The 12255-nt window shown below is 44.1% G+C and overlaps 2 protein-coding genes across 8 annotated transcripts in view; one reads left to right on the forward strand and one right to left on the reverse strand.

The window, feature by feature from the left end:
• LOC121594485 overlaps positions 1-12255 on the reverse strand; it is a 31099-nt gene that overhangs the window by 18450 nt on the left and 394 nt on the right. For 5 of the 7 annotated variants that reach the window (XM_041917772.1, XM_041917770.1, XM_041917773.1 and 2 more), the window contains exons 2-7: positions 5749-5905; positions 5506-5672; positions 4102-4137; positions 702-884; positions 489-632; positions 274-407 (exon numbers count right to left, since the gene is read on the reverse strand). In XM_041917772.1, the coding sequence (XP_041773706.1) occupies positions 274-407; positions 489-632; positions 702-884; positions 4102-4137; positions 5506-5672; positions 5749-5905 (821 nt within the window). The remainder of the gene's footprint in view (positions 1-273; positions 408-488; positions 633-701; positions 885-4101; positions 4138-5505; positions 5673-5748; positions 5906-12255) is intronic. The other 2 variants (XM_041917771.1, XM_041917774.1) reach the window with 1 other exon arrangement.
• The window catches only part of LOC121594487 (protein phtf), a 32081-nt gene that overhangs the window by 12366 nt on the left and 7460 nt on the right, over positions 1-12255 (forward strand). The gene's annotated exons all lie outside the window — the stretch shown is intronic.

The following is a 12255-nucleotide window of genomic DNA, read 5'->3' on the forward strand; positions in this document are numbered from 1 at the left end:
GTCCACCGAACGATCGCACCATAACCGTGGGCGGGTGGCACTAAAAATATCTTCGCGCCGGCTGACGATACCCCCGTATCAGCTCCGGCTGGTTTGGTTTCGTTCGGTTTCAAGTGTGTTCTAATTTTAAACGCCATCAAGAACTCGCAGGCCATTACCAGGACGCGGACGCAACCGTACACACACACACACGCACACACATCTAATATGGATGGTCTGCGTCATTGTGACGACGGCGACGACGTGAAGGTTGTACGTCTACCGCTAGCTTACCTCATCGATGCCGTATTCCTTCGAGACCTTCGGGTCGTCGATCCGGACAAACTGGATACCGTGCTTGGCGCAGTCATCGTCGATGTTTTCCAACTCTGCCAGCACCGCTTCCGAATCTTCATCTTCATCGTCGACTGCGGTGGAATAGATGATTAATTGCTTAATAACGTGGAACTGTCCTTTACGGAAGGGATTAGGATGGGTTGAATACTTACAGAACAGCACGACCAGATTGTCGATGTTCTGGATCAGAGTCTTGAGCGTCTTGGCGTTGACCTCCTCGATGACATCATCATCGTCACCGGTGGCCTTGTTCTCGACCAGCCATTCCAGCACGTCCTCCTCACGCTGCAGCTCGTCTGTAAGCGAACAGACAGAATTGTTGACATTGATCATCAGCGGTTAGGCGAACACCGCGTAACACTTACGCTCGTACACGATCGGAGTCTGGTGGCGATAGTAGACCAGCTTTGGCAGTGGGCCTAGGTTGTACTCCTCGGCCAGATCTTCGTCGTGAATCTTCACGAATCCAATGTCCAGCTGGTCCGCCTCGTCGTCGATGTTTTCCAGCTCCTGCAGCGCCTTGATGCACTTCTTGCATTCCGGCTTGTCTGGTGAGGGTGAGGATGCAAAATTTGGGATTAGTTTCAGGTTTTTTTTTCTTGGTATGAATGCTTGGAAGAGGCTGTTCTTTGGAAGGTATAGAAGGGACGGCAAATATTGTTGCCACATTGGAAGAGGATTGACAGTTGGTAGAAAGATATGGATATGGATTACATAGGAATGTGGTACCGTAGTTTCACGTGTATAAGAACCATTCTTTAAAAAAATAGATTCATTCTTTAATTTGAGGATGGCGCTTAAATTAAGGTAAGGAGGCGGTTCTTATATACAAGAAAAGTTCGATACTTCCAGCATGCAATGTAGGCAATGTGAACATTTTTGCCCCAACAAACACTCAAGTGAGCGGAAAACAAGCTGCTTATTCCTTTGGTGCGATCGAGCGTGGGTTTGTGTTTCATCGTACCGAAGCAAAAGCAAATCAAACAACAGAACAACAAATACACTAAACACAACAACAACACAATAGTGATTAACCCACCCAAACACCGAAGCAGGACTTTCGAGAGCACACAAATAGCATACGAACAAATAAACAAACCACTGGCTGCTGGGGGACAAACAGGACCGGCATAAAAGAAAATCAGACGAGACGAGAGGCACCACCTACAGCAACCTGCTGAAGCACGGCTCGTTGGCATGGATGGGATACCAGACCCACTTCACGCCACACTGTAATCTATGTACGGGCGGCCACTAGATGGCGCTTCGGGCCCGTTACGATCGTTACGGAAGATTAAAAATAATTCCGACCGCTCCATGTGTGTGATGTAATTTCAAACGAGGTGCGCTCAAGTTATCCCACGCGCGCCTAGTATGCGGGGGTAAGTGTGGTAGGACAGTGCCACCCCTAGGTTGGGAGTTGCTATTCTCGCTTCATTTTTACAACCCTAGAGCATGGAGTGTAGGTAGTCGGAGGAGTAGTTCAGCTCCCGAATGGACGTGTGTTTATTCAACGTAACCTACACCTACTCTCACCATGGTAGGTTTGCCCGTTACGCTCAAGATCACTGCGAAGCGGAGACTTTACCGACAACCTCATCGTGTGTTGAGGGGTGTGAGGAAAGTATAGGCACACACAGCCATTTGATTGCCGTTCCACCGCCTACGGGCAAAGTGCATGTTTTCATTAATATCATCGTTAACTGCTAACTGATGCGAACCGAAAGCCAAACGGTGCTTTGATACTGGTGCGCCTGTCTTATACCCTAACAACCTCAGAGCGCGTTAATCTTTTTGGATTTCTTTTGCGTTAAGATCATGCAAAAATCTGAAGTTGATGGAAATAGGATCAATGCTCATAAGCGAAACAACAAATCCACCTCAAAGTCGATTGATCTTAGATGAATAATTCAAAGCATTTGCAAATGAAGCTTCTTGTTTTGTGAGTTTTTTTTTTAATTTGCTTACAAAATTCCCCCACAATTTACAGAGATACAGAATTCCTTACCAAACACATAAATCGTTCAAAACTGGCAAGTTCATACTGGTCCGGCTAGTTGACTGAACGGCACCAACGGCAAAAAGGGGATGATAAAAATAGGCGATGAGCATAGGAGGGCAAACAAAACACGCCCCGTGTAACAAACTATAGCCATTTTGCCCTTGAGTAAGTGTTGAGTGATGCTTTTGCAAGCTAATGAAACTAATTCTCCTCATTGTGAGTCATCGGAGAACAGTTTTATGGGGCCAAGGAGGGTTATATTTTTTTGAGAAGGTGTGAATAACATATTGCCTAGGATCAAAGGAATCATACTTTATCTATGTTTGTTTCTGATTCTACTGAAGACAAAATCGCTCTTCAACAACCAAGACAGTAGAACAAATCGTTAAAGAAGGCGCTGCGAGAAGTGCATCGGTTGCCCCTTGGTCAAGTGATGCGTTTGTCTTCTCGGTCAAACCACCCTCTTGGGGTAGCTAATAATAATAATCATACACACACTCGCTCTCTCTTAGCTCGGTGCAGTACGAGCGATGGACTAATTTTAAAATCCCGAAAATCCCATCACATACTGCGGTCCTGCGGTGGTGTTGGGGAAGCTGGAGAAGCTGGCCGATCCTCCTCTGCTCGCCCGCCCGAAGATGTCACGCATGTCTGCCCGTGCAGCGCGTGTCATCCCGAGGGCGTGCGATGTTTGTCACTTTCGGTTAACCGTGACTCACATTTCACTTGCCTGGGATAACCTTGAATGTTTTAAGAAGCGATCGTACGTGATCATCCGCTTAAATTAGGCTACTACCTGATGGAGGAATATGTTGTTTTTTGGAGGGCAACATGATAATTATAATGTTACTCTAATGTAAATATAAACAAGCAGCTACATTTGTTGGAATGCACTTGAAATGCAGCAAACGGCAGGAAGCTGTAACGCTTGACGCCCAGTTGTTTGTTTATTTGTTTGCTTTTATTTATGCCCGTGGGTGGGTGGTGGCTCCCAATAGCTGCAGTGTTATTGGTGATTAAAAGTGACAGTTAAAACACCATGCATCAGCACATAAAGATGTCAAAACCATGTTAGTAGTTGAGTAATGATGATCTTCAGTTACGACAAGAGTAAATAAGTAAATGAAATTGGAATGTAAGGAATGTAAAATATATAATGTTCGTTATAGTAGAATATTTCTAATTTTGAAGTAGGAATACAATCTTTTAAAGAATAGAAATATGAATACAACTTTTTTTTTCTTCATATAGAAAACATTAATAAAGTAATGTAAAAAATAATAACCAGAAATATAAACGAAACTCAATAAACAATATGAAACGAAACAGTAGAAACAGTGTTGTGTAAAAAGAACGCAACATGAAACGGACGACAAAACACATTAAACTCAACGATGAACAGTTGTCAAACACAGCGACACAATGAGGGACAGAAACAGAGGGACGAAAGACAGCATGTAAGGCAAGCACTTGCGGGGCATTGCAGTCGGGTCGATCCTAGTCCTAGTATAACTGTTGCCAGGCCGAGTAGCGTTTATAACAGAAGAATGCGTAAGAAAAGTATAGAATTAACACAGAAATAAAACGGAGGCAAATTCAAACGATTTGGTAGCGAAGAGGAGGAAAAGAAGAAAAGAAAAGAAGGAAAGCTGCTGCTGGGAAACACGCAGCCGGGGCGAGGCGGTGGTTGGATTGGATTTGGATCGTTGAACAGAAGCAATTAACAGAGACTCGGTCTATTTATTTATTTTTTTTTCACTTACTGTTGTTTCCGGGTGGGCAGTTTTCGTGATCAGTGCCTACGAATGTGTGCGTTTTCGTACGAGATGGGTTTTGTTTTAGGGTTTTAGGGTTTTGGGTATCATTCGTATTTGGATTTCAGTAAATTGATTCGTGCGTTTGCAAGGTAAATGTTCCACCAGTCCCGGGAAAATCCGGTTGGAATGTGTGGGTGTGTGTGCCATCGGTGCGGTGTAGTATACAATCGGTGCGTAAAAATGGTACAATATGAGCACACATACAAACACACACAAACAGGTACCCAAACGCACCCGGTAGTGCAATTTGATCGTGCAGCGTGCATCCCGCCACGCAAATAGTAATTCACGCACGCGGTCAGTGGAGAAAAAGTGAGTGAAAAGTGGGGAAAGAAAAAAAAAGAGAGAAGAAAAATGAATGAGATAAAAAAGGCATTCTTTGCTGCTTTTAAAACGCATCAAAATGGGTAAAATTAAAGTGAATTACTTCCGCGAACGAACTGACAGTGGCCACGAGTGAGAAATGAGAAGATAATTTTAAATACAATCTGACACATGATCGCTTCTTCCTCCTTCTGATCGTTTCGACGACCGGCAATGAAACCATCAGCGAACCAAGAATGTGAGAAAAAGGCGAAGAGCTAACGAATGCGAAACATGAATCTAAGCGTACGGAAATGTACATCAGGCTGATGAGATATTTATAGTGGTGGTGGTGGCTACCAAAAATGAAATAACTGTACAAGATTAATTACGGGTGAAAATGTGGCGAAAGTGATCCTCGGACGACGAGAGGCAGCGTCTACACAGCACTAAACTCTAGCACTGGCAAGAACAGTGAATAATACACTACAAGAGAGACAAGATTGCAAATCGGTAAGAATGTTGAGGGTGCCTATGCTGCTATTTGCTTCCCTCGGTCGTCTTTTTGGTGCTAAAAACGCACCACTTCACCCTATAGACGGGGCGATGGTAGTAGAATGGTTATTTATCAGATGAAACGATGCCGAGATCTGGCTGTGCGGATGATCATTGTACAATGTGATGAAATGTTCTACAAAACTGTTTTAATTTTACACTACACAACTGTATGCACAAAACCTGGTGTGTGTGAACGCGCGCGCGCAAATAAGAGCTTTTGAGAAACAAACTAAATTAAACAAGTGAGTGTACACGAACAGTGAAGTGCATAATGCAAAGGTGCCCTATCCTACAATTTTCTTTGGTGAATACAAAAAAACCACACACACGAATACTGTACAGCTTCAAAACTACTACTTCAAACTGCGTGAGCGTGAAAACGACTGTGATGTGCAGTATGGCCCGCATACTGCATTAGAAAGTTGGCCATCATGTTCCCGTGATCGAAACGCGAAACGTCCGAACAGGCAAGCACACGGCAATACTTACAGAACAGCACCGCAACGTAGTCGGAGTCTTCGATGATCTTCGACAGAATCTTGGCGTTCACTTCCTCGATCCGGTCGGGCAGATCCATCGCTTCTAGGGAGGTGAGGAAGTCGAGCACACCGGCCTCATCCATAAGGTCGCCCTCGTAGATGATCGGTTCCTTCTCCCTGCGCATGGGGATGATCGAACAGGTGTGTTAGAAGGCGAATACCTTTGGCGGCGTTTTCTTAAGGGCTGGCTTACCTGAAGTAGGTGAGGGCCGGGAACTTGGTGATGCCATACTGTTTCGCGAGTCGTTTGTCGTTGATTTTCACAAAGTCGACACCGAACGAATCGGTATCATCGTCGATGTGCTCTAGCTCTGCTAATACTGTGTCACAGGTTGTACAGCTACGGGCATCTGTTTTGTTTTTGTAGATTTGGGAAGGAAGATTGATTATAGAGCTTAGTATATTGAAGGCTATTAGGGAATACAACTCGAATTGCGTAGCGGAGACTGATAAAACCGTAGTTGATGATGATGATATTGATGCTGCTGCTGTTGCTACTACTGACTAGCCAAGATTATTCACATTGATTTATAGGACTTACGTCCTATACGATCACTACCCTCCAATGACACATCACAGAAATTAGATATCACTAAGACACTCAAGCACTAAGGCGTTTAGAAATAAAACAATTTCTTGTTAACAGTTCTTAAATCATCTGGTTGCACCATTTGAAACGATTTTATAGTAATCAATGTATGAAGGCTTTCAACTTGACGTAGAGCTCAATTTTAATGATGAACAGAAATACATCCAGGAAGAAGTTCAAAGCTTCTGATTGTATCTAATTGCTAATACTAATGAAGGATTACAGCAGCGTGTTATTGCAGATTTTATAGCTCTCTCAAAGACAACAGTAGTTTTTTTATAACAAGAAGATACTATCCATGATCCACTGTTACACTATTTCTGGTTTTTGTGCACTTATTTGTATCTATTTTTTGTTAAAGTTGAATTTGTTTAAAAATAATATATTCAATTAAAATAAACTTTTACTGCGAAAATACATATTTTTTGTGAATTGTTTAAAGTTTTCAGTTTAAAAACATAATTTTAAATCGGATTTTTTAAATCCTCGACAAATCCAATAGAAAAAAAAAGTATGCATGTGTCTTATGTTATAGACTCTAAAATTATTAGGGTTTATTTATGAATCATAAATTAAGTTTGAGCTTTTCTCATGTATTAGAAGATATCACAAGATACAGTTTTATAGCAAGTTCTGTAAATCCAGATCGATAGAAAAAGATATACATGTACAATTGTACATCTGATCTTTGACTCCATATTGCTCATTGTAGTCTCGATCCGGTTGATCAATGACACTTCTTTTGTGTCAAAAACAATATAATACCATGAACCATAAAATGCACTAATCTCGCTGTATTAAGACACAAACAGCAAGCCGTAAACCGATCACGAACTTTGCCTACGATCCATCGTTTGGCAGGCAAACCTGTACGAACTAAATCCCTGCCCCGAGGACAAAAAAGGGGTCACATTCCGTCAAATGGTTTACGTGTTTTGAAATTTTAAACAACGATCGATCGGTTCGGTTCTAATCGATATCGCGTCTAGCGGGCGCGCGACGGCTATAAGTAAAGACAGCCAGACGATCGCCACAGTTTGGGACACGCGAGTGTACCGGTACCGATCCCTTAAAATAAATCACTTGGCAGACGAACGTGCCGTGCCGTGGTGCGGTTGGAAGTAGGAAAATAATGGACCAGACACTTACCGCAGAGCTATTAGGTTTTCCATAATGACATAATGAGTTCAAGGTTGTGAAAATACGTTCCATTAGAATGGTTTGACCTGTCCATGTGTCCATACTTTGTCGTAGACGGCAGACACATTTCTTTATTTTTTGTCTTAAAATGTTTTTAAAATTTGTAAATCTGGCAATGTGAGACACACTGCAGCACAGAATCTCCAACGATGATAATGTCGTGAAAGTTGTCCTACATTTTCCTTCCCTACCTCCTCATTACACACACACACAAACGCGGCCCAAAATGTGCTTAATCTCGATGACTTGTTTCACTTGCAAAATATGCATCGTTGGTGCAGTTTCAAGATGAATGATACTGTTGCACCGTCACCATCCGGTGCGTTTCGTTGCCAAAAGAAAGGGGCAAACGAGCCGCGTGCGTGTGCGCACGATTGGGTGCGCGTGTGTGTGTGGGAAGCACCGAGCAAGAGCAAGGGAAATGATCATCGTTTGGCCGTTTCATCTTTGACTCGGGGACCTGGGGACTATTTTTAATCTAGCCCACTTGCCCACTGTCTCATAGTGGAGCGTCCGAGCTTGCAGCTCGGTTTGTGCTTGGGCCGTGGAAGTGAGCGAGCGAACAGCGTTCTATTGTGCAAGAACGTGCCAGAGCAGTGTAGCATATTATCTGCTGAGTGCACTGTGTGTTCAGGTTCGTGCTGGTTTTCACATTCCTGGGAACTAGAATTTCAGTGTGTGTGTATGTGTGTGTGTAGTATTTAGTGGGTGTCTATGGTGAAATAGTAATAAAAATTAAAACACACGATTAGGAAAGATCGTAGCGCTTTTCCAACCCAGCGTGAAGTACCGTGCGCCTCCATCGCAGGGCTGAGGTGATCGTTTGCACGCGAGGGAAAGTCAAGTTCATTCATCAGGTAATTGCTTCGATGGTGGCGACCGTTCAGAAGCATTAATCATTGGAATCAGTGTGCTTATGAGCGTGTGTATGGGTCGAGAATATTTTACCATTTAAGTGATAATTTTCCAAATCGTTTATTTGGTAGGATCAATATATGGGTTTTCTCAATTTTAATGATTGATTTAGAGATATTATTTAACAAAGCTCACTACAGAGCTGTTTAATTTGCTAATAAATATCATATTTCATAATATTGCGTAATAAGGCAATAGAAACTCATAATATGAATAATGAATTCGAACGAAAATTAACGTGCTGAGGTCATGTACATTAACTCATCTACTGCCAAAAATGCCTAATTCTATAAATCTTGCATCAATGATAATATCGAACAACACCTATTATGATCTTCTTTACAAAGAGATTTGAAAATTGATCTTTCTTAATTTTCATCTCATCGAATAGCTGTACCCTTCCAAATGGAAAGAAAAATCTAATTTTGAGCGAGTTCGCTGGTTCAATTGGAACAAACGAATACGATCGATCTCGATTTTATTCCACTCTGAATCGATTTTTCCTCCCTAATAGTCGCTGATCGCTCTTCTCTTCAATCATAAAATTCGACAGAGTGGTGCAACAAATTTAACGATTTCCATTTTTTCCCCATCGCCCCACGATCAGCCGACACACTGGGCCATCTTTCGCCGAGCAATTTGCTTCAGCGTCCCATAATAACCAGAATGGAAACATCAAACTCACATTTTGCGCCCCTTGCCGAATGGAAGACGCGCTACTGTTTACATAAATATTGGCTGGCCTAGGGACCAGCTAAACCGCCGTAAACGTTCAAGGTTTTGTGTAACGCCGTCCGCACCGTTAGACCTTCGGACCGGCGCATCCGGTGGTGGTTTGGTTCCTATGAAAATGGTAGCCCATTTATTAGAGGGAAAATAAAAGAAAAAGGCAGCTTCCCGCTTTTACACACATTCTTCCCAGCGGGATTGCGTGTGTGTTGAAAAGATGTACCATATTGTTTGTTCAACTGTGGTTGCTCCAAAGGGTAAGCAGAAGCAACAAGGTGCGGAAGTGAACGGCATGTAGGATAAAAAGTAAATGCTGCGCTAGTGGATTATTTTCATAACGCAAAGTCGAGTGGGTTGAGTTCGTTTTTCGCCGCATACGCCGCTACGGTGAGAATATTTTTACGCACTACCTCGCCAAAACATTAACCCTCCGGAGCCGTTTGGGGTAAATTATCGGCTCTGCTTCTATATCGCTTACTGCCAGATCGACTTTTGCTTTTATCGACTCCCAGTTAGCAGCGCGATGGAATTCGCCACAACCAAAACGATGTTGTAGTTTCATACTACCCCGCTGCAGCTTAAAATAAGCAAACTGCAGTAATATGACACTGGCTGGGCTGGCCACAGGGTACTTGGTGTAGCGCGGGGCAGCCCGGGGCACTGTGTACGCTTCAGGTGTCGATCAATCAGACCTGTCAATTATACACAACCGATAAACAACAACCTGTTGGCACCGGCAGCTGGGCAGCAGGAGTAATGGACCACCAGCGCACGGAGGAAAATGGAACGAGCGGTTTGGTACGTGCAGTAAGCAACCGAAACTCCGAAACCATAAAACACGTTTAGCGTAAGCCTGCATGCGGTTTAGAGTCGATAACAAAAGGTTAAGCAAAAGAAAGAGGCGCACATTCATGTCGAACAGGGATCGTATTATTGCTTGCTTGGGCAGCCCGGTGGCCCGTTGTGTTCTGTTCACGATTAGCAAGAATAAGGAAGGCGGAAATTGGGGCGTTTCAACATTTCAACCTCAACCGTACCCGGGCAACGGTACAGAGCAATCGAGGTATGTTGTGGTTTGGCGATCGTGTACGTGTCCACGGTATTATAGCACACCAGAATTCCTGTGCCTTTTCGCTAGCTGTGGTTTGAGAAATGAGATTGTGTTGTGAATTAATTGCGGAAGCAGTGTCGACTACACGGCAAATGAGTAAACAGTGAACTCTTTAAGAAGAGAGTACTAAACAAGAAGGATAGTAGTTTTGGATGGGTGAACTCGAGTTCCCCGTACTTTAGCTAAGATTGATCTTCACTTTTGAATTGTTGCGACACCTTCTAGATCATTCCCTCAACAGATCTCTTAATTAAACTAGTTTTTCGAACTCATAGTTTCTCTTAGTAACTGTCAATCCACACGTTTACAACGTATGGTTCAGTTTTAACCCTTCATTCGTTTGCAAGTTCGTAACATTTTTCCTACTTTTATACTGTGAAAACACCTCCAAACCACCATTTTCATTGGCCCGCAGATGAGAGAAAGAGAGATAGAGTTGACCGTAGTCCTCGCTCGCACGGTATACCACTAACCCAAGACATGTGTCCTCTAGTGAACTGCTGAAAAAACACAGCGACCCAACGTCTCATTTCACGACGGAACCTACCGAAACCCCGGCCCTGTGCCTGCTAGCTGCGATTGTGTGGACGAGGTCGCGCACACGGCACACCGGCGGCACACGGCTTGTCCCACCGGCGGACGGCACACGGGCACGGGTCGGGTCGGGTCGCGTTTATTTTTGAACACTTTGTTCTGAGCAAAGCACCCCCGTCGGAACCTCTCCGCGTGCTAATCGGAGCTCGGCCGTGCGAGAGGACTCGAGCGTGTGCTTCGAGCGCTCACCGCACCATCACCAGGGGGTGAGACAGCTAGCTTAAGATACTATCAGCGACTGGCCTCCCATCCACCACGATACCTCTACCGTGTCTTGTGTGTCCGAGAGACACAAATGAAGATATCACTTGGCAGTAGTACACTGGGATCGTGTATTGTTAACGCAAAAGAGTGCTTCGGCGATCACTTGATCACTTTCCTTTTCAAACAAATGCTTTGCGGGGTTTCCCGTTTTCACCGCACGCATACACACACACACGCATTCACAGGAATTTTCCTTTGCTCAAACGCACCGAACCAAACACTGCCTACTACCACATTAGGATTGAAGATCGTGTAAACACTTACGCACATACACGCGCAAATTAGTCGCACATACACGCGCGCACAGTTAGTCTTCCTCGGCTACCATCATCACCACCACCAATACGTGCTTCACATGTCACATTGCTATTTTGCCCGGCCCTAGCGAAGATGGGAGCGGTTTCCCTGCTGCTTCCCTTTGCCAGTTTTCCGCCTGTGCAAACATCCGTTCTCCCCGCGATCAATCCTTTTCCCCTGCTCGTTCGCTATCGGTGCTTGGCCAGGTTATTGATGTTGTTGAGTCGAGTTGTCTTTTTCCGCCTGCATTTGCTTTTCTTTTCACGATTATTTTTAAAAATAATTTAGCTCTCACCACTCGACAGCAGCGCAGCCAAGCAAAAAAAAAAAAAAAAAAAAAAAACAACTACGCGAACCACTGTTGCTTATAATTCCGGTTGCGCAATGGGGTTGTGGCGTTGTGCAGCTGTGTTTGTGTGCGCTGTGTATACACGCGAGATACTGCGTGTAGTAGTGTGTAAGTGTATGGGCACCTAATTTAGAGGTAGCTGAGGGTCGCAGACAGGTTCATCCAATTTTGTTTTTTTGCTGGTGGACTGTAGCTTCATTGCAGAGCACTACAGGGTAATGGGACACCTTTATGGCAGAATACACTAAGTGTGGGATTCGAGCAGATGCGCTCGAAACTACTCGAATGTTGTGCACTATCACCGAATGAGGGGTAAATGGTTGCACGATGGTTTGCATTTGAACTCAGACACTGAGAAGCGAGTGAAGCTTTAAAGAGAGAGAAAGAGGAAGAGAAGTAGAAGAGAGCGAGGGGTAAGAGGAGATCGTGAACGAAAAGTACGAACGAACCGGGTCAACTATTTTTAGCATTCATTTTTGCACACATTTTCCCCGCCGACCGAGGTACACTACCCGGGTTGTGAACACTAAGCGAGGTCCGGGGAGGGTACGGACACACGGTTGAATTGATACTTGAGCAGAATGTGCGTTGGCCCAGGAGGCTGAGATCACTAAGCAGTAGTAATAGCAGTAGTAACAGTAGTAACAGCAGC

The sequence above is a fragment of the Anopheles merus genome, chromosome 2L (genome assembly GCF_017562075.2).
Source record: "Anopheles merus strain MAF chromosome 2L, AmerM5.1, whole genome shotgun sequence".
Classification (NCBI taxonomy): Eukaryota; Metazoa; Arthropoda; class Insecta; order Diptera; family Culicidae; genus Anopheles; species Anopheles merus.